Source organism: Dreissena polymorpha, chromosome 2 (assembly GCF_020536995.1).
Source record: "Dreissena polymorpha isolate Duluth1 chromosome 2, UMN_Dpol_1.0, whole genome shotgun sequence".
Lineage (NCBI taxonomy): Eukaryota > Metazoa > Mollusca > Bivalvia > Myida > Dreissenidae > Dreissena > Dreissena polymorpha.
Genome location: NC_068356.1, coordinates 132,546,470 through 132,573,596, shown reverse-complemented (window position 1 = coordinate 132,573,596; position 27,127 = coordinate 132,546,470). Strand labels below are relative to the sequence as shown.

General features: G+C 35.2%; 1 protein-coding gene across 3 annotated transcripts in view; it reads left to right on the top strand.

Moving 5' to 3' along the window:
• LOC127869038 (ATP-dependent translocase ABCB1-like) overlaps positions 1–27,127 on the top strand; it is a 46,945-nt gene that overhangs the window by 7,238 nt on the left and 12,580 nt on the right. For 2 of the 3 annotated variants that reach the window (XM_052411293.1, XM_052411292.1), the window contains exons 2-18: positions 5,209–5,531; positions 5,846–6,075; positions 6,719–6,840; positions 7,786–7,957; positions 8,344–8,515; positions 9,106–9,230; positions 12,394–12,571; positions 13,261–13,374; positions 13,935–14,045; positions 15,836–15,961; positions 17,140–17,343; positions 18,441–18,611; positions 19,384–19,545; positions 22,835–22,853; positions 24,253–24,536; positions 25,602–25,706; positions 26,923–27,000. In XM_052411293.1, the coding sequence (XP_052267253.1) occupies positions 5,209–5,531; positions 5,846–6,075; positions 6,719–6,840; positions 7,786–7,957; positions 8,344–8,515; positions 9,106–9,230; positions 12,394–12,571; positions 13,261–13,374; positions 13,935–14,045; positions 15,836–15,961; positions 17,140–17,343; positions 18,441–18,611; positions 19,384–19,545; positions 22,835–22,853; positions 24,253–24,536; positions 25,602–25,706; positions 26,923–27,000 (2,696 nt within the window). Of the gene's footprint in view, positions 1–1,907; positions 2,010–5,208; positions 5,532–5,845; positions 6,076–6,718; positions 6,841–7,785; positions 7,958–8,343; positions 8,516–9,105; positions 9,231–12,393; positions 12,572–13,260; positions 13,375–13,934; positions 14,046–15,835; positions 15,962–17,139; positions 17,344–18,440; positions 18,612–19,383; positions 19,546–22,834; positions 22,854–24,252; positions 24,537–25,601; positions 25,707–26,922; positions 27,001–27,127 lie in introns of those variants that run through there. The other variant, XM_052411294.1, reaches the window with a different exon arrangement.

Genomic DNA, 27,127 nt, shown 5'->3' with positions numbered 1-27,127 from the left:
GACGCTAGGCATGCATGGGTTAACCCAGGTAAATTATACAACGTTTATAATCGTTTATGTTCAAAATGTTTGTTGCGTGTGAATGATTTTAACGGTTTTAGTAATTACTTACACCAATAAATTAATTTAAATGTTCGTGTGTCGTGTGTCGCCCTTGATGAAAGAAGGGCGAGACTATAGATGGCACTATCCGGATTTCGTAATACGGCATTGTTTATTTGGGTAATATTGTTATACGACCGAAATCAATGCAACTGCATCCGTTCTGTGCTGAGAAAACGATAACGATGTTTGCGTTTGTAACTTACTCGCATGTATAATTTAAGTTAATTGGGTTTAAGGGTATCGAACAAAACACTGTCGTAAAAATATGTTTTTGTTCAAACCGGCGTTACTTTCACTTGGTGTCCATACCTGACGTGAGGGGTTTCTTTTTCTAACCTATTATAGTCCAAAACCAAACTGAAACTTATAGACCAAATATTATTTTTATTACGCCATTCACTATAAACATATCGTACTTAATTTCGTGAATGTATAGGAGGTTAATTAGGTTGATGTGCTTGGACCTTACCCGGTCGCTTTTAAATTGAAGCTTCAGACGCGGACGAGACAAAAGGCTGTCCGAGTGACGCAAAAGTTGGTACACTTGCTTCTCACCTAGGCAATCCTGGTTCAATACCTGGTGCGGGAAGCATATGAGTTTGATTTTCGGTATCCATACCGGACATATGGGGTTTACTTAGGCTTCCTCCAACACACCAGAACTGAAAATCTTTCAGCTGCAACCAACAGCTGTGAATTGCGGCTATAATTCAAAATACGTCCCAACTTGAGTGAGTCTCGTAAGTTAAGCAGATAGTGGTGCTGGGACAAACCCCTGGTCCACACATCATGCAGCCTCCGGGCGGAAGGACTTCTTAAACTTCGAAATACACACAGAAAAGGACCAATAAGAGTCTCAAATGTCATTTATTTTCTGGACTACAAAAATGTCCGATATTTTTTATTTAGTTTTTTCCCCTCAAAAGTATGTTCGAACATGAAAATAAATAAGTTTGAAACGTAATGCTGTAAAGAAGATTATATGTACCATTGTATATGAAATAGTGTTGTTTGTTGAATTTATACACGACGACTTTTCGTTGTACACATATACTTTTTATAATAAGCGAGTCCACAAATCTCGGTATTTGGCAAGCCCATTTGTCCACGTTAACGGCGCCGTTTCACTTTGAATTTAAATCACGCAAGAGGTCAGATATTAAATTATATTTAAACCAAGACCAAAAAAATATGCAGAAAATATTATGTTACGCAAACGTTGTTATCATTGAATGTGCTAAATAATACATGTACTTGCATTTCAATGCCTCGTTTATTACTTCCAATATCTGGTTCAACAGTGTAATAATCCTTAAATGCCGTTAAAATTAAGTAGAGGCTATGGGAATATTCAATAAAGAACAAACAGGTGACAAGAGATTAGAAGGTCAATTAGTTTTTAAGACATGCATGTGTCTAATCATGAACTTTTGCTATACAGAAAACTCCAGAGATTAGAAGCCGTGTTTTTTTGCAAAAGGTCACGCGAGCTATTTTATGACATAATGTTTAATGTTACAAATCATGACCTCTTGTGTGCTATATTGTGATCGCAAACCAATAAGTTCTTGCAAAGGTCATGCGAGCTATTTTATGACATTTATCATGTTCTAATCTGCTATATTGTGATTGAAAACCAATATGAACTTGAACATAAAAGGGTCTGCACACAAGAACGATGTGGTCACTGTATCGATGCCACTGATAAAATTGTTACCGTAAAATGATTTAAACGGATGTAAATTGTGTATGTACCAAATAGCTATTTCATAACAGAAAGACAATAATATCTGCTCTATTTTACCAACCCAAGTTCGGGTGGGAAATTTTGTGTTTGTGGAAACATTTACTGATAACTTGTAAGGAAGCTGATATAGGACGCATCGTATTGAAAATTAACCCAGGTAAATTATACAACGTTAATAATCGTAGACCTATGTTCAAAATGTTTCGTTGCGCGTGAATAATTTTAACGGTTTTAGTAATTACTTACACCAATAAATATACTTAAATGTGTATAATCGAGCAAGTTTATCTTGAATTCCACTTAGAGACACGGTCTATACTAATGTTGTATTCCTTTACATGTTTTTATTTATCAATTATATATAGGGCATTCTATGCTATATTATCTTAGTCAGTCTTAAATCTATAAAAACAAAAGTAATCCAGGTACGCAAAATGTATTTCCTAGATGAACTAATTGGGTAGGTACTCAACGGAATAGGTCCGGTGCTGAAAAAAATCAGCGTATGTTATCCGATTTACAAACTTGTACCTGAACCCAGTCCATGATCGATTGCGGACGGTCGAAAGTCCGACTCCGCAAAACTTTACTTTGATATATTCATTTTAAAGTCATACATAAAGTAAAGCATTCTTGGAAGTTTAACGTTAAAGGGATCTTTTCACTGATTTGGGCATGTATTGTGGTTTGTCACTAAACGCTTTAAATTTGATAAATGTAAAAATTGGAACTACATGGCTCGAGTAAAAATAATGATAAAATTAAAGAAAGCACAAAGTAATAATATACTGGGACGACCAATGTAATGACCCTCGCAATAAAATTCTAGCATGTAAACCACTCGACCACCCATGCTCATGCAATGAATGTTGTATTTTATACATTATAAAAGCAATCATCGTTATGTCACAAAATATAACGATATCAACATAACTCTCAAAATTATACGATCGTTTCGCGTTTGTAATGTTTTGATTCAAATAATGCATATTTTAGACCATGGTAAATGTTCAGTATTGCGATTTCCTCGCAAATATCATATCTACAACGAAAATGTGCAAATTTGAAATATTTGTTTTTCAATCTGGTCAAATTTTTTTTACCAAAACGCGAAAATGTCCCTTTAATGGAGAAATTATGTTGTTCTATCTGTGCATTGTAAAATACGAAACGAAGTGTATAGGTACTAGCAATAAACTAGACGCATTCTAAGGAAATGTCCAATCTTAAGAAAAAAGTATTGTTATGAGCTTTTATGGATATCGACAAAAAAAAAAAAAACGATTTCTATAACAGCACGTGCTCATAAATACAAAATTATTTAAAATTACAATATTTTTTTTTTACGTTTATCATAGTTACGATATTGATCAAAACATGATACAACTTGTGCAAAACCTAGATATTGTATTTCTGAAAATAACACGTGCGGTGTACACGTAATAAGTAAATCCAATTCGAAATACTATTTAAATATGTTTAAGCTGAACTAGTTGAGTTGAGTGCTGCGCCACACGGCAAAGATTGAATCTGGCGTGCACACATATATATCCGGTGTGGAAAAGGTGTTGACAAGTTCGCATGTGATCTTACTTCTGTTACTATTTTAAATTATTGCATAAGTGGTTAATACAAGTACTTTTCGGAGCATTGGGTAATTCGTTTAAAATACACATGACTATGTTTACGGATTGTAATTGGCTTGATAAACGGTCTGTAACGATTGTTGAATGGTTTATATATTTGTACGATAATTGGTTTTATTCTTAGCTGCGCCTTGAAAGAGTGTACTTGTGGATGTAAACGTACTACTGAAACATACCGCAATTTAAAGTGATATTATGGGCATTGTTCACTGTTGAATTGAGCTGAAAAGAATTATCAGGTCAAACGAATTAGTTAAAATGTGGTTACTGACCAATTATCTGCAACTCATCTTGCTACCAGTTGTTTATAAAAAATATATATTATTTACGATATTTTACATGACTCACCCAGTCCTCTAAGCCGAAATGATCCGTAAAACAAAATTGTGTCTTTGTGTCGTATGAACGAATCTGAATGGAAACTACATTTAGACTCGCATCGTACATCGAATCATTTCTGTCGTCAGTTGTCAAAACGAAAGTACGGTTGATATTCGAATGGATTATTTTTCTCTTTCCGGGATATTGTTTTAGTATGTTGATGCTGCATTAACAAATATAAGTGTATATAAAGTGAAAACACCAAAAAATAAACAACGGTTGCGATAGACACATATATACTGTTAGATGCCCATAATATCACTTTAACGAATACACACACATTAAATTGTTACAAACGAATTGCTTAATTTTTAAAAGATAAAAGAAAACTAGAATGTGCTTATACATAGGATATAGAACGAGGTATTCGTTTCTTTTTGGTTGGGAAGATATTAAGTTTTATAATAGTGCCTAAAAAGAGTCATGTTTCCACAATCCACATATCCGACGTCTTAAACTGTAACAATATTTTTCAGAATAAGTTTGTGATAATGTTTGCTACAGGCGATCCTACTCGCAAAATAAACATTAACACATTAAAAGAGGTGTGTAATATAACGATGTGAAAGATTTCTGTCACTGAACAACCTTTTTAGTGGGACAAACATGATGTATAAAAAATAACGGACTTTTGTTGCAGATCTCTTTACCCTATAGAAAGATGCAAGTTGGAAACTGATTGCTTTTGTTTGGCATAATAGGGATAGATTTTTCCCATTTCCTTTTAAGGCTGACTTTGGTATGAAATATTTGGTTCCCACGGAAACAAATTCTATGAGCTTTAATCGCAGCAGTGCATGCAATATGACGAAAAGCGGCAGATCTATAGGAACAATTTTCATTATATGTGACTGCAAAAAATCATAATGATATTTAACGGAAACCAGTATGCAATGCATGAGAAAATTCAACACAAGAACCAACTCTGTTCAGAAACTACGAAATTAATTGTTAAACGCATACATCAGCCTGGATGGTAGTCTGATGAAATAAAGCAGGCGAGATTAAAAAGGGATACATTTAAAGCTTGCAACAATTTTGATCAGTATAAAGTAATGAGAAACAAATGCTATTCCATAGGCGTTAACGTCGTGTGTTTTTATATTACCATTGCCATTTATGCTTGCAAATAAGAATGCAATTTTGCCGTAACATCGACATTGCTTTCGAAATGATATCCGTATTTCATTGAAGAGCTTGAACATGTAATCAATTAATAAATTATATTGTTGACATAACAATTATAAAACAGATACATGTATATGCAATATGGGTGCTCGTTTCAACATGCTATGCAATTTGACAAGGCAATGAGCCCGTGTCTTTCAGTGACACCGATGACAGAGTTAGCGTCCAGGGAACGCTCTGTTGTGGAGATGACACCCGTAATGAGTCCCGAGGAGCACTTTCACGAGAACGGTCACGTGCCAGCAACGCCGGTTGCAAACGTGAACGGTCACGTGATAGCAACGCAAGTTGATTACGGCAAAGAAAAGTCGGGAAACCCCATCGGCATCGTTATTTCTCCGTCGGAGAATGGAATTACAGAAAAGAAGTCTGCACCAAGCCGGTCCATGGTTTCTACCGACGACGGAAAGGAGAAGGCAAAGGAGGAAAAGGAGGGTGAACCCATGGTCGGATTGTTCGAGTTGGTAAGATTTAAGAGAATGATTTTTAGCAATATGATGTCATGTTTCTCTGAACGTTTGTTGATGAGACTTTATCTCAAGGGGCGATTCTATTTATAACATTTTGCATGCAGATGGAATTATAAAAAATGTATAAACATAAAATATAATTACGGGGTATATAGAGACATTTACATAAGGATACCGGGAACATGATTGAAGTATATTTACAAAAGCAATCTCAAATATAAACTGAAGTTAAGTATCTTCTATTATAACTACCGGTATCTACTATTATAAAATTAATCGCTGCACCTTCCAAACATTTACCCGCGCAGTTCCGGTACGCAAAGAAGCTGGACGTCTTCTTCATGATCGTCGGCATTATCGCAGCCCTCGGTAACGGTTCCGCCTTTCCTCTAATGGTCATTGTGTTCGGGCAGATGATTGACGGGTTTGTCAACTCGGGCCTGTTTTCCGGAGTGGTCGAACAACTAGACGCACTTGGGGTGCTCGCCAACCTCTCGTTGTCACAGGCGCAAGTCATAGAGAACCCGGATCTGTTGGAGTAAGACCTTTACTTTATACTAATTATAATCATAAATTAAAATGCTATATTGTGTAAGGCGAGTTTTTTTATGGTTCAAGTTTATTTCATGGTTTATAAAAATAGCATCTGTATCAAAGTAAAATGTGTCCTTTACTTAAGTCTAATTGTTATATTGAATTAAAATGTATAACTTTTGACGCGAATTGAATCTGGTTGAAGTTTTTTGCAGCCCTTTCTGAAAAAAGCACTCTGATCGACGTTAAATTTCACCTTTACTGTGATTGTCCAATTTATGAACTCGTACACACGGGTTTTGAAATTTATATCACATTCGTTTTTTGTACTGGCACAACGTTAAATATAAGAATTTGATGGTACGATCTGTAATTAAAGTTGAACAGTTGCCTTATTAGGTAAATGATAACGGCATTTGACTCTGCTCAACGAAAAATAAATGTTAATTAAGGTAACTGTAATAGTTGAAACTAGTTTTTTTTTCGTAACAGAAACTGTTAAACTAGCTACTTATTATATATAGTTTTTCAGTATAGCCTGGTGATATAACAGTATTTTATCATGTTTGAGCATTGTCATGTTCAACTTTGCATTGCTAAGTTGAATTTTAGGAAACTAAATTTACATTATCATCGATATTTTTCAGTGGCAAAATCGACATAATAAAGGCATATGATGTCAACAACACAATTAGGCTTGACGTGATTCAATCGTCTATAGATAACGACTTGTTAGAGGTTATGCAAACATACGCTTTCTATTTCATTGGTAAGTAACGGTTACATCCCTTTTTATAACATTAACCATTGTTTTGCAAACATACGCTTCGTATTTCATTGGTAAGTAACGGTTACTTCCCTTTTTATAACATTAACCCTTGCTATGCAAACATACGCTTCGTATTTCATGGGTAAGTAACGGTTACTTCCCTTTTTATAACATTAACATTTATAATTTTGAAACGGACGGTAATATAATTAGTAATTTTAATTTTCCCACTGAGATTGAAGTACTCCCTGCTCTGAAAACATTTAATTTAAGGAAATACCGGAAGCTTTGAGATTGGGTGTTTTTTCGCAACGTGGTATCATATAACAGAGAGGTGGATGTTATCTACGTCTCTGCATATAATACTTACATTTTAATGTCAAATAAGATCTACTTAATACATTGATGAAATTTTCATTCGATCCAACTTGGACATGTGAACACATCTTTTTAACCTAAAAAAATGCAGAGACCTAACCGGTTATGCAACTATATTAAGAAACCCGAGATAAAAATCATAAAAAATAAATCTGATTTCAAGATTTTTTTTATAACCATCTAGTTCATGCTTGAGTTGAGTCCCATTACCATATGCAGTTTAGTACATGCACATGTTTTATCAGATTAATGACAAAATAACCATTAGTTTGCTGGATATTCCATTATCTATTAACGGTATACCGGTAAACCCCAAACCAATATGGAAATATTCACAATGGCAGTTTGTGTGTTGATGCACGGGAATCAATATCAGTTATATGTTAGTGAGCTATTTTTAAGTTATAAAAAAGTATCCAAGATACTCTTGGAAATTGTAAATTAACATTTACAATTAAAAGAGCTATATTCACAGTCGAAAAATGCAGTCAAGATTCTGATAGAAATGATTAATTTTCATGTACATGTATTTAAGCTATATTCAAAGTCAAATCTGTACCGCTGCAGGTATAGGATGTGGTGTGGTTGTTCTCGGGTACCTACAAGTGACGTTATGGATGTTGGCCTCGGAGAGACAGACCCACAGAATCCGGACCATGTTCTACTCCAACATCCTGCGTCAGAACATTGGCTGGTTTGACGTGAATGAGTCCACGGAATTGAATTCTAGACTCACCAGGTATACTGGACTTGGATTCATTATTGGTCTTTAATAGTAAAGAAGCTTACAAAAACACAAAGTAACAGAACAATAATTAATACATATAAATGATCATTTTTTTAAGCTAATTGGTAGTTATTCCTTTTGTTATTTTCTTGACGTAATCGATCATTTAAAGTGCAATATGCTTTCATATTCACAACAATAAGATATAATTGTATAATTATATTTATTAACAGTGCTAAGGGCTATTACACATAGTCAAAGAATGAAAAGGTGAATTAATGGGTATTTCATTAAATTTATATTATGAATGCCTTTCTTGCAGTTTCTTTGGAAACTGTTATTTCAGTTACCCTCAAACTGTAATGTTTTTAATTACACCTACCTTACCAAATTTTCAGCGACATCTCAAAGATTCATGATGGAATAGGAGACAAGGTTGGAGCATTCTGTCAATGGATGTCAGCCTTTTTGATAGGATTCATAGTTGGCTTTATATATGGCTGGAAGCTCACACTGGTCATCTTGGCCATCAGCCCTCTCTTGGCTGGTTCAGCTTTTGTTATGACAAAGGTAATCACTTAGTTCGCATTTTTGTATTTGCTATTTTTTTTAGTAGACCATGACGAATACATGAGAAAAAATCCCTAAATTTAGTATCATAACTTTGTTCTGAAAACTTACTATGGATGCTTGTTCATTACATGTATTGACACCAGTACCACAAAGATTACTGTATGTTCCAATGGTCTAATATTTGGTAGGTAACATTGTACGGTGTTTGTCTATAAAAAAATCAAATAAGGCACCTCTAGTCGGGTAAAAACTGGTGATGCCTTGGTATCCAATTTTTTATAGCTACAACTTCCTCAGATAACTATAATCCCTGTCAAGTGTGACAAGCTATTATTTTATGAGCCTTGTTCTGAGAAAATCGGGCTAGATGCATGTGTAAAAAGTCAAGTCCGAGATTAGCCTTTGCAGGCAGCACAGGTTTATCAGGGACGCTTTGCGCCTACACTTGTTTTTCGTTTTAAAAAACCAGTTTAAATTTAACAATTCCATGAAAGCGGAAATTATCACAGACTAATCTGGGACAACACTTTAAGCATATGCATACAGCCCAGTTTTCTCATAACGAGGCTCATATTTCCTTATTATAGCTGGTGGGTATGACCTCTAACCTGGAGCTGAAGGCATACGCCAAGTCTGGGGCTGTGGCAGAGGAGGTGCTGGGAGCCATAAGGACAGTGGTGGCATTTGGGGGACAGAAGAAGGAATGCGAAAGGTACACCTGTCTAATTGGTAAATAAATAAGCCTTGCTCTGGAAGGAATGTGAAAGGTACACCAGTCTCATTGGTAAATATATAAGCCTTGCTCTGGAAGGAATGTGAAAGGTACACCTGTCTAATTGGTAAATATATAAGCCTTGCTCTGGAAGGAATGTGAAAGGTACACCAGTATCATTGGTAAATATATAAGCCTTGCTCTATAAGGAATGTGAAAGGTACACCAGTCACATTGGTTAATATATAAGCCTTGCTCTGGAAGGAATGTGAAAGGTACACCTGTCTCATTGGTAAATATATAAGCCTTGCTCTGGAAGGAATGTGAAAGGTACACCAGTATCATTGGTAAATATATAAGCCTTGATCTGGAAGGAATGTGAAAGGTACACCTGTCTCATTGGTAAATATATAAGCCTTGCTCTGGAAGGAATGTGAAAGGTACACCTGTCTCATTGGTAAATATATAAGCCTTGCTCTGGAAGGAATGTGAAAGGTACACCAGTCTCATTGGTAAATATATAAGCCTTGCTCTGGAAGGAATGTGAAAGGTACACCTGTCTAATTGGTAAATATATAAGCCTTGCTCTGGAAGGAATGTGAAAGGTACACCTGTCTAATTGGTAAATATATAAGCCTTGCTCTGGAAGGAATGTGAAAGGTACACCTGTCTAATTGGTAAATATATAAGCCTTGCTCTGGAAGGAATGTGAAAGGTACATCAGTATCATTGGTAAGTATATAAGCCTTGCTCTGGAAGGAATGTGAAAGGTACATCAGTCTCATTGGTAAATATATAAGCCTTGCTCTTGAAGGAATGTGAAAGGTACACCTGTCTCATTGGTAAATATATAAGCCTTGCTCTGGAAGGAATGTGAAAGGTACACTAGTGTCATTGGTAAATATATAAGCCTTGCTCTGGAAGGAAAGTGAAAGGTACACCTGTCTCATTGGTAAATATATAAGCCTTGCTCTGGAAGGAATGTGAAAGGTACACCTGTCTCATTGGTAAATATATAAGCCTTGCTCTCGAAGGAATGTGAAAGGTACATCAGTCTCATTGGTACATATATAAGCCTTGCTCTGGAAGGAATGTGAAAGGTACACCTGTCTCAGTGGTAAATATATAAGCCTTGCTCTGGAAGGAATGTGAAAGGTACATCAGTCTCATTGGTAAATATATAAGCCTTGCTCTGGAAGGAATGTGAAAGGTACATCAGTCTCATTGGTAAATATATAAGGCTTGCTCTGGAAGGAATGTGAAAGGTACACCAGTCAAATTGGTAATTATATAAGCCTTGCTCTGGAAGGAATGTGAAAGGTACACCTGTCTCATTGGTAAATATATAAGCCTTGCTCTGGAAGGAATGTGAAAGGTACACCTGTCTCATTGGTAAATATATACGCCTTGCTCTGGAAGGAATGTGAAAGGTACACCAGTCTCATTGGTAAATATATAAGCCTTGCTCTGGAAGGCATGTGAAAGGCACATCAGTCTCATTGGTAAATATATAAGCCTAGCTCTGGAAGGAATGTGAAAGGTACACCTGTCTCATTGGTAAATATATAAGCCTTGCTCTGGAAGGAATGTGAAAGGTACACCAGTCTCATTGGTAAATATATAAGCCTTGCTCTGGAAGGAATGTGAAAGGTACACCTGTCTCATTGGTAAATATATAAGCCTTGCTCTGGAAGGAATGTGAAAGGTACACCTGTCTCATTGGTAAATATATAAGCCTTGCTCTGGAAGGAATGTGAAAGGTACACCTGTCTCATTGGTAAATATATAAGCCTTGCTCTGGAAGGAATGTGAAAGGTACACCAGTCTCATTGGTAAATATATAAGCCTTGCTCTGGAAGGAATGTGAAAGGTACACCTGTCTCATTGGTAAATATATAAGCCTTGCTCTGGAAGGAATGTGAAAGGTACACCTGTCTCATTGGTAAATATATAAGCCTTGCTCTGGAAGGAATGTGAAAGGTACACCTGTCTCATTGGTAAATATATATGACTTGCTCTGGAAGGAATGTGAAAGGTACACCAGTCTCATTGGTAAATATATAAGCCTTGCTCTGGAAGGAATGTGAAAGGTACATCAGTCTCATTGGTAAATATATAAGCCTAGCTCTGGAAGGAATGTGAAAGGTACACCTGTCTCATTGGTAAATATATAAGCCTTGCTCTGGAAGGAATGTGAAAGGTACACCAGTCTCATTGGTAAATATATAAGCCTTGCTCTGGAAGGAATGTGAAAGGTACACCTGTCTCATTGGTAAATATATAAGCCTTGCTCTGGAAGGAATGTGAAAGGTACACCTGTCTCATTGGTAAATATATAAGCCTTGCTCTGGAAGGAATGTGAAAGGTACACCTGTCTCATTGGTAAATATATAAGCCTTGCTCTGGAAGGAATGTGAAAGGTACACCTGTCTCATTGGTAAATATATAAGCCTTGCTCTGTAAGGAATGTGAAAGGTACACCAGTCTCATTGGTAAATATATAAGCCTTGCTCTGGAAGGAATGTGAAAGGTACACCAGTCTCATTGGTAAATATATAAGCCTTGCTCTGGAAGGAATGTGAAAGGTACACCAGTCTCATTGGTAAATATATAAGCCTTGCTCTGGAAGGAATGTGAAAGGTACATCAGTCTCATTGGTAAATATATAAGCCTTGCTCTGGGAAAACGAATTCTAAATGCATATGCATATGCCTTCCCAGATTGGGATTATACAAACTTTTGGTCATGAAATATATTGCGTGTTTTCTTATTCAGTCTGAAACATCCACATTTCTTTAAAGTTCTTATCAATGTAAGCATAACTGAAGTATAAGTATTCCTTCTTTAAATTTAAAATGCGAAAATCTTGTTGTATATGGCTAGCAAAATATGACAGGATGACTTGTCAATTCATGGCTTTATCCCACTTGAACATTTACTGCATTGACAGGAGTCTGAAATGAACAAAGATTATTTTGTAAATGCTGACAAAACGGGGAAAGAGGCAGGATGCCATCTCCAGACTTAGAATATAAACACAGAAGGGCTCTCTGGGTATAAGTCAAACTCCTGGTGATTTTGGCCAACTCCTTATCCTGGGATTGCATCATCATCTGTTGTATCTAAAAAAACTACAAAATAATAACTCTTTTGGTCACTTCAGGTACAATGTACATCTGGTTGAGGCGAGGGACCTAGGAGTGCGTAAGGGGTTCATAGGGGGCCTGTCGCTGGGTATCGTGTGGCTTATTGTGTTCTGTGCGTATGCCCTGGGCTTCTGGTATGGAGCAAAGCTCTCCAGAGAAGAACCGGGAACCTACACGATAGGAGTCGTGACGATTGTGAGTATTGCTAGGGGCCATATAAAAATATGCGCTGTGAGAAAACGTGATCCATGTATGTGCGTAAAGTGTCGTCACCGAATAGTCTTTGCAGTCTGCACAGGCTAATAGGGGACGACACTTTCCACCTTATCTGGATTTTTCTAAAGAAGAGTCTTCCTTTTAATGAAAAATACAATGAAATCTAAAAGTATCGTCCCTGGTTAGCGCTTTAGGATTGCAAAGGCCAATCTGGGATGGCACTTAATTCACATGCATTAAGACCCCTTTTCACTGAGCAATGCTAGAATAAACATTATTAGTAGGATTTTGTACTCTGACTCCGGTCTGTATTTAACAGAATGTATAGATTATTATTCTTCTCATGAATACTGCATACCATATAATTATTTTTTTAAGAAATATTTTATTCTCTCTTCAAGATAGTGCACGGAAATTAAATCTTTAGAAATAATAAATGCAACTTTGAGCTATGTATAAGCAACTGGCCCATTTTTTTATAAGCAATATTCTTCCCTGTCAGAGTTTTTGTCAAAGATGCACACTACTGTTTTTTATCCATTTAAAGGTTTTTAACTCGTAATTTACACATTTAAAAGAAATTCTGATATTTTTTAAACATTTGAAGCCATTTCAATTCTTTTACGAAATGTAAACAATGTTTAATATTTGCCGAAAATGTGTTTCAGGTGTTCTTTTCTGTCATGATCGGTGCTTTCTCCCTGGGGAATGCCATGCCGCACTTGCAAACCTTGGCCACGGCAAGAGGGGCAGCCTACTACGTGTACCAGCTAATCACCATGGTAACAAATGAGCTTCGCTCTTGAAAAAAAAACTGAGTTAAATACATGTGGGTAAAGAGTCCTTCCAGATTAGCCTGTGCAGTCTGCATGACACTGTCCGCCTTTAAGGAATTTTCGTTTAAAGATGGTCTGCTAAACAAAAATCCAGTTCAGGCAATAAGTGTTTCCCTCATTAGCCTGCGTTGTTGTACAGGCTAATCTGGGAGGACACTTTGCGAGCATGTATTAAGCATTTAGCTCAGTTTTCCCATAACGAGCCTCACATATATATTGAATAAACTAATCAAAACAAGCATAAAACATACATTTTAAATGATCAATATTTCAAGGACCTTTTTTGTGTCTACATTTTAAGCATTAGCCAGTTAAAAGTAGAAATAAGCAAATTAAAAATTTACGGACAATTAACAAATTTTCAACATTGGATAGGATTTGTTATACTATGGTAATATATATTATGCAATTATTCCACATGTGTAAATTCCCCTTTTATAATGTTAAAATTAGTTAATCAGCATGAAGAACATCACATTAAGCATTCTTTGCACACTGTCTTTAAGGATCCCCCAATAGACAGCTATTCCACAGAGGGGAAGAAGCTGGACAACTTTCAAGGAAATGTTCAGATCCGCGGCGTTCATTTCCGGTACCCGTCCAGGCCGGAAGCAAAGGTGCGGTTTGTTATTTGAGAGGGTCATGAATTATTGAATATAATCAATGCAAATAATGGGGCCATGGGTCCTCAGGCGCTCAAATGAGACCCGAAGGAACTAAACTATTCTGGGAAGGTGGAGTTCAAATAATGAAAATACTTTTTGAAACATAAATATTTGATTTTAGGCACATTTCCTATTTTGAACTCAGCTGAAATATCATTAGAACAAATGTTCTGACTAAGGTTGATGAAGATTGGACAAAACAGTTTTAGTGCGATAACATGCTTTTTATAAGTTTTGAGACCCACATGACCTAGTTTCAAAGCAGACAGAGTTCCAAAAATTGTATAGGGACAAATGTTCTGACCAAGTTCTATGAAGATTGGCTAATAAAAATGGCAAATCAAGCATTTACAAGGTTTCACTATAGCCATTTAAGGAAAACTGTCCCATCCACTGTTTTTTTAAATGACCAGAAATATTTTCGAACTTGGCAAAGCTATCATTGAAAAATGTGCTGACCAATATTTATGAAGATTGGACTAAAATGTGACTTTAAGAGTGTTAACAAGGTTTTGCTATAGCCATTGAAGGAAAACTGCCCGCCCCCACCCTGGCAGCCTTGTTTTTTAACATATTGGAACCACTTTCAAACTTTGTATAGCTAATAGCAAAGGTTCTGGCAAAGTTTGATGAAGAGTGACATTTAAATTCGAATTCTAGTGTGTTGGCGGTTTGATTATAGCCATTTAAGGAAAACTGGCCCATCCCCCTGACAGACACATTTTTCAGCCAACTGGAACCATTTTCAAACTCAGCTTTGATATCATTTGCACAGATTTGAAAAGATCTTCACACCAAAGTTCATATAGATTGGACTATACATGCCACTAAGTTATAGAGTAATAAAATGCTTTTTATTTAATTTGACTTAGTGATCTAGTTTTTTGCATCACTTGACCCAGTTTAAAACGTGTCCAAGATGTCATAAGGAGAAATGTCCTTACCAAATTCAGGAAGAGATGACAATAAATGTGGCTTTTAGAGTGTCAACAAGGGAAATATTGGCGAGGAACGATAGAGGACGGACAAAAGGCGATCACAATGGCCCAACATGAGCCCTTTGCACTTTCTTTATAAAAAATAACTTCAAATTTTGTTTGCAGCAACATATTGGACACCATTATTAAAAAGCGTTTAATACTTTTCTAATTATTTCTATACCTCCAGTGATGTTTATCACCATTATTAAAAGACATGAAATAGTGGCTCTGACTTTTAGTTTTGCTCCCCCTTAACTGTCTGATAACACATTTTCATTAAATTAGAGATGCCATGACTGTAGATATAATTGTCTGGCGCCTTAAAATGAAAGTTAAGTCATTTTCTGGGTAGACGTTTATGGTGGCTGTATTTTTTCATACCCCAATTGGTGGTTTAATCTGTTACTTTCATAACCTTTATTATAGCTATAACTAAATGCATTAATTTTCAATTCCTTAATGGTGTCAATGTGCATATTAAGATTTAGCAGACCCCTGCTAATAAAGATGACTAAACAATAAGATCCCTTATGATGGCTACAACATATATTTTCAGATCTTAAATGGAATAAACATGCAAATCCAGTGTGGAAGGCCTATGGCTGTTATTTTTAGATGATTGATGATGGTAAAAACTATAACTTTTAGATCCTCAACCTGCAAAATGCAGATTCAGCATGGCCATGCTGTTTCAGACCTATAAGTATTTTTCAGTTCCTCGATAGTGTCTAACTATCACATCCTTGAGACTTTTCATTTCAGATCCTCCATGGAGTGAACCTTCAGATCCAGCGAGGTCAAACGGTGGCCCTGGTGGGCTCCAGTGGCTGTGGGAAGTCCACCATTGTTCAGCTGCTGCAGCGCTTCTATGATCCAGAGGAGGGGCAGGTGGGGTACTTGTGTTTTTTTTTAATCAATTGTGTAGCCATTATCCGACCCCATTCCCAATATCTTTCTTGTCTTCCTGAAATTTCCAATTGAATTTAAAGGTTTCCAATTTGTTTAAAATATTTTTTGGGTTTAAAAGGAAACATTTAGTTAATTTGCAGCACTATGGGTTGAACTAAAGTTAATACAATATTTAAAACACTATTTCTCATTTTTAAGTATTTGTTATACAAACATCAAATACACCAATTTCCCATTCTTTGTCATGAAGACACGACTTTTCCAAATCCAAAGGGCCCCTGCCCATTCCAAAAGGATGAAAAAAGTACAATGCTGGTTACATGTGATATGTTGTACGGACTTGTGCAATTCATTTTGATATAAACTATGAAGTTATGAGATATTTTCAGAACTTAGACTTCTGGCCCAGATTTCAAAACAATTATGAAGCCTTTATTAGCCTGTTGAAGCAAAATTAGGCTGAAAGTCACTGTTTCAATATTGCAATAAAATGTTCCCAAAATTCATTTTGAAAACACCGCAATCTTTAAATTATGATCAATGTGTGAAAAAAAGAACAAATATACTGTTTTATACAACACTATTAACTTTACAATGGTATTATGAATCAATGAATAAGTGAAATAAGCAAGTTAAACCTGTTTTAATAATGTTTCAGGATGAGGGCCAAGATTGACACAATATGCCATTTAATTGTTCAGCATTACAATTATGTAATTGATATGGAAACAAGCGGCGCAATTATGTTGGCTCATTCTGGAAAAATTGGGCTGATCGCATGTGCAGAAAGTGTTTTCACAGATAAGCCTGTACAGTCTGCACAGGATAGTCAGGGACGACACTTTCTGCTTTTATGGAATTTCTTCTTTTCTTCTAAACAAAAATCCATTTTATATGGAAACTGTCATGCCTGATTAGCTAACTGCACTGTGCTGATCTGGAATGTCACATAACGCACATGGATTGAGGCAAGTTTTTCCACAACAAGGCTCATATTCATATTGGCAACCATTGTATTTACATGTAGATTATCATTGACGGACTGGATCTAATCAGAACAACAAGCTTTGTCATTTTATCGTTTAGCATTTCAAATATGTAATTGATACTGTCTCAATTGGCGCAAAAACAACATTTAAAAAACTTTTCACTCGTAGATTCTCATTGATGGAGTGAATCTCAAGGACATCAACCTAAAGTGGTGGCGGGAAAATATCGGCATTGTGAGTCAGGAACCAGTGCTGTTTGGAACCACGATAGAGGAGAACATCCGCTATGGGCACCTGGATGTTACCAAGGAAGACATAGAACAGGCGGCCAAGATGGCCAATGCACATGACTTCATCATGGATTTGCCACAGGTGAGATTTGAATTATATGCGCATGATTTCATCATGATTTGCCACAGGTGAGATCTGAATTAAATGCACACGATGTCATCATGGAATGCCACAGGTGAGATTTGAACTATATGCACATGATGTCATCATGGAATTCCACAGGTAAGATTTGAATTATATGCACATCATGCAATGCCACATGTGAGATTTGAATTATTGAGTATTCAGCGTTAATGACAATAAATAAAGCTATTTCCTGAAATTATTTAAATTGACAATGTTGAAGGCTGGATGCTTTTAGGAACACTTGAATCTCTGTAGCATGTGTGGTACCATGTTATCATTTGTTACACAAATTCTTTATTGTCATTTATCCACACATTTCAGCATTACATCACTTAAATTTCTGCGTCAATTTCATAATTGTTATGTATTTCATTTAAATTATATTATGATAATTTTCTATTTAATTGGGTTAAGTGAAAAAAACATTTTTAACAGTTTTATTATGCTTAAATGGCACAACTGTTCAGAACAAAGCTTATAATAAGTGCAGATAATTGATAATTGACTAATCAACAAGTTTTGATTGATAAAGCGTTGCACCTGGATTGGAATAATTGACAGCTCTAGATGTCTTAGTGTCCAAAAACATTAACAAGGAAATATTTTTTCTCAAAGTTTGTCCCTAGTTGGAATTATGAATAAATTCAGATAATAATCCTTTGCTGATAAAATTAAACGATTTAAAATGACCTGTATACAATATATCGATCACCACCGAATTAAGAGACCATGATTATAAATTGTAAAACTCAAAAGCAGTGAGTCAGTGATCTAAAAACAAGACTTAGACAATGCTATGTGAGCCCCACTCTGAGTAAACAGGGCTTACTGCATGTGTGCTAAGTGTCGTCCCAGATTAGCCTGTTCAGGTGGATTAAACCGGGTTTATGCTAAGAAAAAAATTGCTTTATAAAAAAGTACCATAAAAGCAGAAAGTGTCTTCCCGATAAGCCTTAGCACAGGGTAATCTTCTACAATGCTTAACGCACATGCATTTAGCCCCATTTTCACAAGCACTTCTCACATATTCTAACATTTTTCATTTACCACAGAAATATGAGACGCTGGTAGGTGAACGTGGTGCCCAGCTAAGCGGTGGACAGAAGCAGCGTATTGCCATCGCCCGAGCCCTTGTGCGCAATCCCAAGATCCTCCTGCTTGACGAGGCCACGTCAGCACTTGATACGGAGAGTGAAGGGGTTGTACAGGACGCACTTGAAAAGGTAAGCTGAGCTGGATATATGGATTTTTGTAATGTATTTTTATTGTTTAAACCAATTTCTTTTAGCTTGATTGCAATGAAAGACGAATGATTACTGACATACTCTTGAGTCCCTTTCATGGGTAGAACCAGAACCTTGGTGTCTTTGAGGGAAATCTTAAGTACATCAATTGAGCAACAAATAAATATATTGATTAAAGTAGACTTAGTAAAGTTTTTGTCTACATGATCATGAAGCCATACTGATCAGTTGATCTCCCTTGATGTCTTTGAGGGAGTTCTTAAGTACCCTGGTAGGCTCCCATAGTTTAAATCAAATCCATGACCTCGGGCCACGGCGACTTGAACATGGATTTTTTTTATTTTTGTTAGTCATTTATTGCATTTGTAGAATAATCATTAAAGCATCATCTAAACAAAAACTTTACCTATTGTTGTTTAATCAATATATATAATTGTTGCTCAATTGATGTACCTGAGGTTTAGTGGATATGGTGTCCACCTATATAATAGTGACCTGGAGGTATTGGTTTAGATTACCACTGTGGGAGGGTTCTTGAGATCTCTTCCGTAGAAACCAAGAACTGGTTCTACTCAGGAAAAAGACTCAAGAGCATGTTTAATGCAAGTTTCTTCTAAGTGAAAATCACGTTTGGGCTGAGAGCATTCCCTGATTGGACTGCTCAGGCTACTTTGACCCGACACAAAAGTCACATGTGTTAAGCCCCATTTTCGCAAAAATTGATTCATTATTTTGTTTTTGTACATTTCAGGCTAGTCACGGAAGGACCACCGTTGTTATAGCACATCGTCTTTCCACCATCAAGACAGCTGACATGATCGCTGGCTTCAAAGATGGCGTCGTAGCAGAACAGGGCACCCACAACGAACTGATGAGCAAACAAGGCATCTACCAACAACTGGTCACTCTGCAGGTAGGAGGTTGTCATTGAGGGGTTCAGGAAACATTTACAGTTTCTACCATGCCAGCTTCGTTGTTCAAGTTGGTAGAGTAATAACCGAATAATCTGAAGTTCGCTTATTTAATTTCTGGTCCATAACTGTTGTGATATTTGATAATAAATTGGTTTCGAGGCATTTCTTTCTTTATCTCTGATTCAAGTAGGGCTGTTGTCAGTTACTGGCAGAAGTATTTGCATTTAGTACTGGTAACCAGTAAACTAACCTAGGAATAATTGTTAACTGATTAACAATTAATGCGAAAAGGCAAAACATGCAAATTAACATTATAATGCTACTCAGAAACACTGTGTCGAGGAAATAGTTTATATCACAATATGTGGATAGGACTTATTAAGAGGTTCGAAAACCATTTTAGAAAACTTTGGCATTATCCATGTCAATCATCAAAATTGTTCTTTAGGGAAACCTGTACATGTTTTAAGGTGCATAGTGCCCTTTGTAAATTTGATGTCCACTTATTTATCATGTGTATGATTCAGACCAAGGGAGTGTTCTCAAGATCTTATATGGACACCAAAGTACTGGTTTGACCCAGGAAACAGAACTGTGATGAACCTAAGACATTTAATGCAAAATAAAGAAAGTTTTAGATGTTTTGAGGTATATTTTGTAAATTGTCTTTTATAACTCTTATATTTGTATTATCAACTTCTTTCGAAAAATGATCCCCCCCAACACACACCAAAAACAACAACAAACTAACAACAACAAGAAGCACCACTAAAACAACAACAACTACTACTACTACTTCTACTAATACTTCTACTACTACTACTACTTCCAAGACAAATAATTAAAAAAATGAAATGAATTAATATAGTTTTACTTCTACTCGCAACAATACAAAAAACAGTTTCAACAAATAAATGATGTTATTTTCATTGTGTTTATGGATTAAGAAGAATTGACATGACGCCTTATCTATGATCGCTCCGCCCACTAGAATTGATCCACCAATCAGCGATCGATTAATCGGGCGCACTCGTTAGCAACGACCTGTCCGCCATTTTCTAGACGAGCTACATGTTTAGGTTCACTTTTATTCCAACGAGTTTCTTTTGTTTTCCTCTTTTAAAAAACGATTTAAAATGGTTAAACGGTGTCAATGGGGATTATGTAACTCGGACAATCGATATCCTGAAAGATTAGTTGGTGACATTTAATTTATATCGTTTCAAAAGCCGAAAAGAGATCTTGAGAAGTGCAAAAAGATGTATAAATACATGCGGTCGTCACCTCAAACAACTGAACGTCAACACTGTCAAAGACAATTATAATATATTTTTATCGGATATACTAGCAGATTTAAATAGTTTATGTTATCGATCTGATTATCACATAATATTTCACTTTTAAAAAAATTAATTTTATCAGTTACTAGGTCAGAAGCGAGGTTCATCTGCATTACTTAAAGAGAAATAAAACCCAGCATGAAGCCTAATTCATGCTGTGTTTTATTACTCTGATAGTAATGCACTTAATTGACATCATACATGCTATTTGAAGGTGACATGTGATATATTATCTTATTAACGGCATCTACACATTTGCACTCATGTGGTGTCACCAATAAACGCTTATAATCCACACTAGGAGCTCGAATGCCTAGATCTCATTTTTTTATTTTGTTCGGATTAAAAAACGGAAATGAAATATGGCAAAAGCGGTGTAAAAAAGATTAATGCAACTCTGACATTTGGTATCCAGAAAGATAAGTTAGATGAATTAAATTTATACCATTTCCAACGCGGCAATGCGGTCTTGACAAGAGCGAGTGGAAGCTTCAAGAATTACCGAGATCCCCTTTATAGAACATTAATTTATTTCACAAACTTGAAATGTCATATAAGCAATAACTAAGCATTATTATGTATGTATTATGTCACGTGTGCATGTAAAATAATTGAGAATTTTGGTACCCAATTCGTGTAACTTTACGGAATACCCGTTAAAAATCGCGTTTCTGTGTGTGTCAGAAACAAGTTAAAACCATTTTGTTATTATTTTAATAAAGACGTATCGATAAATGCTATTGTAAAAGAGTTATTATTACTGATATTAGTTAACCAATAAATGCGGTAACTTCGGGGAAGTCGGTACCTGCGCGAGCGTCTGATATTGGTAGCCTTATTAATTTATAATAGCCTGACCGTATTCCATTTCGTACAACGCTAATTTTATATCAGACAATGTCCAAACTTACTGTGTTGTTTTTGCGCTTTAAATTATAGTGATTGATAAATGTCCCATAAGCAATGTTTAATATGATTAATATCACTTTTATACGCAATAACATGTGGGATTGAGGTACCCACCCGGCGTCAGAAAGCGCGTAAAACTTCACCGAATTCCCAGTTATAAAGCGCTATTTCGTGTCAAATACACGGGTAGGGGAGAATGTTTCGGTAATAATTTTGTTAATAACACGGGTAAATACCGGTGAAGTGTTAATTTATTGCAAATACCACCATTACACGTAATAACGGGTTCGATTTCGGTAAGCGCGCAAGCGTTTGAGAGCGTTTTTAATGTACCGATTTACCCGTTATAAATAGCTGATGTTCTGTTTAATCGTATATTTTTTGCATTTGCAGAATAACTAAATGGCATCAACCCCTTTACAAGTGTAATATGGTGTTAAACAAGTCCATAAAATCATCCGGAATATCGCGTTAATCTATATGCAGTCTATAGGCAAAGAAGCCATTTTGGTGTTAGCTTGTCTAGGTTTTCTTCCCGCTGAGCCACGTGATTAAGTGGGCGGAGCGATCACTGATAATGCGTCATGTCAATTAGGTCCCTTTCCTTTACTTACTTTTAGAATACCACTTACGAAAATCTTTTCGTTCTAACTCAACCACAAACTATTCATTGCTTTTCTTTCGTTTATAGAGACATATCAGTGACTTAAAAGCAATAATACATGTACACTGTTTCAGGCAGTGAAAAATAAAAGTTAAATATATTGATAATTTGTTCTGTTTGACTGTTAAATGATGTTGTTTTAAAATGCTATGGCGTCATTATTCTATGGAAATTCTCCAGTTCAACTCTAACAATAGATTTTTTCAGCATGAAATAAAAATTAAAATATGTTGGTTTTCGGTACATTATCAATTTTTATTCTCTTGTATTAATTAATTATTGTCACTAGTGGCTGAGCAACTCTGAAAAAAAAAAAGTTATTATCTTCCAAAAGCAAGAAATATCCTCAATATAATTATATCTTCTTGTTTGCAGAGTATGAAGAGTGCTGATGGTATGTACAACATTTTGGGCTTTGTTCAAAAGTTTTATAACCAGAACGTATATTTTCTGTATACTGCATTGTCTTTATCTACAAACTGGTGGATTGTAGTATTGAAATAGTATGCCCTAATCATGCTTTCATTTATCATTATGTTGAAGCCACACCCATGGTTTTGATATATATCATCAGTATTCAGACAAAGACCAAAAGTTGCATTTTTATTGGTATGAAATCAAAATTGTAAGTTTTTTGTTTATATTTATTTCTGCTGCTAGGATGATTATCAGTTGTCGAAGGTAAATCTTATGTTGTGTTGTTCTTGTCTATCTGTTGTTGAAGCAAATTGAAAGGAAATGCAGCTGAACTGTATTTATTATGTTATCCACTATTCCATTATTGTAGAAAATGTTTATCATTATGTGCCTTTATTCTATTATTGTAGAAAATGTTTATTATGTGTGCTACTATTTCATTATTGTAGTACATGTTTATCATGTGTGACACCACTTTTCCATTAATGTAGAAAATGTTTATCAAATGTGCCAAAATTTCATTATTGTAGAAAGTGTTTATCATGTGTTCCACTATTACATTATAATTGTAAAAAATGTTTATCATGTGTACCACTATTCCATTATTGTAGAAAATGTTTAAAATGTGTGCCATTATTGTAGAAAATGTTTATCATGTGTGCCGCTATTCCATTATTGTAGAAAATGTTGATCATGTGTGCAACTATTCCATTATTGTAGAAAATGTTTATCATGTTTTCCACCATTCCATTATTGTAGAGAATTTACATCGTGTGTGTCACTATTCCATCATTCATGACTCGATCATTAGCACAGTGAGCAACTACTGTATCATATTCATTTTCAAACATGTTTACCATGCATGAACTTTGTCTCTTTTATATTTTCATCCCTTCCTGATTTCCTGTGGATATTATTCATGAAGAGAAAGGTATTTCTCATATGCTTTATTGCTTCAATATTTTCACCATTTTCAGAACAAAAAAGTACTGTTAATCCTTACGAGTATCTAGTAGTAACATACATTCAACAGAATATAAATTAATCAGTAACATCATCATTCAAAGATAAATTGAAGATGTTTTCTTCACAATTAAATCTCTTATAATTTAAAAAGGTACAAGTCATGATTGTCAAATACAAAAAAGGATATTCTCCTGAAAATGAAAATAAAGTTTATTCACAAATATAATAAGAGTCAACAGGCGATAGAGATTCTTAGAGATGATTAATTGGAAGAAATGTTATGTAATGGAACAAACCACGTAAACTTACTATGTAATTGAAAAAAAGATGACCTTTGCGTTTGTTTTGTTTTTTATTTAAATAGTCAATACATGAGTTATTTAGTGATACAAGTGTGATGCTTTTAACAGATAATGAAATTGAAGATTTCAACAGAGATGACACCAAACGACCGTCGTTACGCCACCAGAAGAGCACAATAGACATGACCCCGAAGAAGCATGCCCAAGATAAAAAGGAGGAAATTAAAGAAGAGGAAAAGGGAGAAAAAGAAGAAGAGGTTGACGCCTCTCTTGGACGTATTCTTAAATTGAACAAATCAGAGGCACCGTTCATTGTCATGGGATGCTTTGCCAGCTTGGTGAATGGCGGAGCCATGCCCGCCTTTGCTGTGATCTTTTCAGAGATTCTCGGTGTAAGTTACTTTTCTGAGTTCAAATATTCAAATATTTATTCATGTATTGTTTTATTTTCAATATATACAAATGCTGCACACCTGCTCATACTTGCCTTTTATCATCGTATTAAGCCTATTACGTTTCACCCATGTGTGATGCAAAGAGATAATTTATTGGTAGTCTTAAAAAAAATTACATTTGCAAAATATGCTAAAATAAGAAAAGGTGTTTTGATGATATTAAAGGTAGAAACAAATTATTAAAGCAGTTAAGTATGCATGCCCTGTTAATCAACTGCTAGTAATAAAATTGTATGTCCATTAATTTTTCCATTCCTTTAACGAATTTTTTCCTCTGTAACTGTTTTATAACTGGGATGATTTTTAAATTACTTTGCATATTTACTGGTATTTTCAATTACCAGACAATATATTGCATAAAACTCCCATGCTTCTCTGGAAACGATCAAGGTCACAACTCCAGGTTAAAGGTCATGAAAAGGTGTTTCCACTCGGTAACCTTGATTTTCATATGACTTCGAAATACTATTCCCATGACCAGACAATTCGTCCTCTATATATGCTTCTTCCTTAAAGATCAAAGTCACAATTCAAGGTCAAAAGTCATCAATTGTTATTCCTGCTCCATAAATAATCAAAGCAGGAGAGGATTTTAATATTACTTTTTATCCTCATTTCCTATGATCAGATGATGTGTCATTTATAACTCAAATGCTCCTCCGCAATAGGTAAGGTCGTGAATTTTTGTTTCTTGTGTAACTATATCTTCTAATGAAAAATAATGAGTGTATGGATCCTTGTTCAATATTAATACATTGGATCCCTCACAAGCATGTACTTATTAGCATATGGTATATTATAAAAGCAAATGAAACTTTAGAGTATAGTTCCAATGGTGTTTGCGAGACATTTTGTGCAGTCAGACAATGCAAAAGCAAAAGTTTTAGTGAATGTCAGTCAGATCTATACCGGCACAAATTAATGTAAGTTAGATACGAGTATATTAGAAACAATTTGATTTGTATAACAGTGGTGTAAAACAAAGCCATTTTTTTATATCAGGTGTTCGCAATCCTAGATGAGGGGGAACAGGAGAGGAAAATTATTCAGTATGTTCTGATGTTTGTTGGCGTTGGAGTGATCAGTCTTATAGCCTATTTTGTACAGGTAATTGTATACTTCACTATCTTATAGTTGAATATTGGTTTGTTTTGACGTTTGATGAATTCAAAACAATCCATTTGATTTTATATTTATCGCTTATATACATTTTATGCAGTCCACAGTGACTTGCTAGTCAGAATGATATATATTTAGATAAGACAGGGGAAGTGAAATCTTGAACAAGTTTTGCTTAACTTGTATGATTTAGGAACAAAAAGGCTTGAATGTACAGTGATTACAGACTGCACACTTCTGCCTGTATTTCAATAGTTGCTACCTACTTTATGACAAGCTGGTCATCTTATATTACCGTTAATCAATAGAAAATAATTCGATTGTACCATACCTGGCAAAATATTAGAAAAAACATAATCTATGGAAAAGCTGTACTTGTTAATGGGGCTACACTTGAATAACTTTGGACAGCTGTCATTCTGTCCGCCTATGAAGGTGTGCTTGTGTTTTTTTGTCCCATCTTAAATATTCATTTACTTATGACCCCTATTCCCATGTTAGAATTTCTGTGACATGATTATTATTCCTATAGGCTTAATAAGAAAACAAATATGTACATTTCTGAAACAAAAACATCCAGATGTGTCATACTTGGCATGTTACAAGTATATTTTCCCTATACTTAGTTTTTTAAGGTCTTGACCATGGAGTCAAAACTTGCCACACCCATGGCGTCAAATACATTATATAGACTAACAAAGCAAAATAAATGAAACAATATTTTCCTTTCTAAACAACAATGCCCACAAAAGTTTAATAATAAGAGTTATGTAAAATTGTCTTGTGGTTCTCTACCAAGTTTGTCCTAACAATACCCCTTGGGTCAAAACTGGAACGCCCCAGAGTCTGTTTATTGTTACAACTTGCTGAATTACAAGGGGGCTATACAGGTCAATAGTGTGACAAGGTCTAGTTATAAATTAAGTTACCTTCTAATTTAATTAATTTGGACCCTTCTTCACTTAGCATTAATGGGAGAACGTGAGGAGCTACTCAAATACATGTTATTTAATTTACAGTTTCTGTCTTGATTTTTCTTTACATTTATTTTAGATTTTGTATAGATTTTTAAATGTTTGTATTATGTTATCAGAAATTTGTGATTTTCTTTTGTAGAAAAGAAATCTAAAATTGTTTACAAAACTGTTAATGTGATTCCATTTGAAGCTTTTGTAATACCAGTTGTGGCAATTTTTATTTTCAGGGATACATGTTTGGTCGTTCGGGAGAGTATTTGACATTGAGGCTTCGATCAATGAGCTTTAAAGCCATGCTAAGACAGGTAAATTGTGTTTGGTTGTATCTGTCTTTTAATTGAAATTATGATACCTGTAAAGAATGTTATTTTTGTATGTAGAATGTTTTTAAGGGATATGACAAATAACCAAGTATATTGTATGGTTGATGCA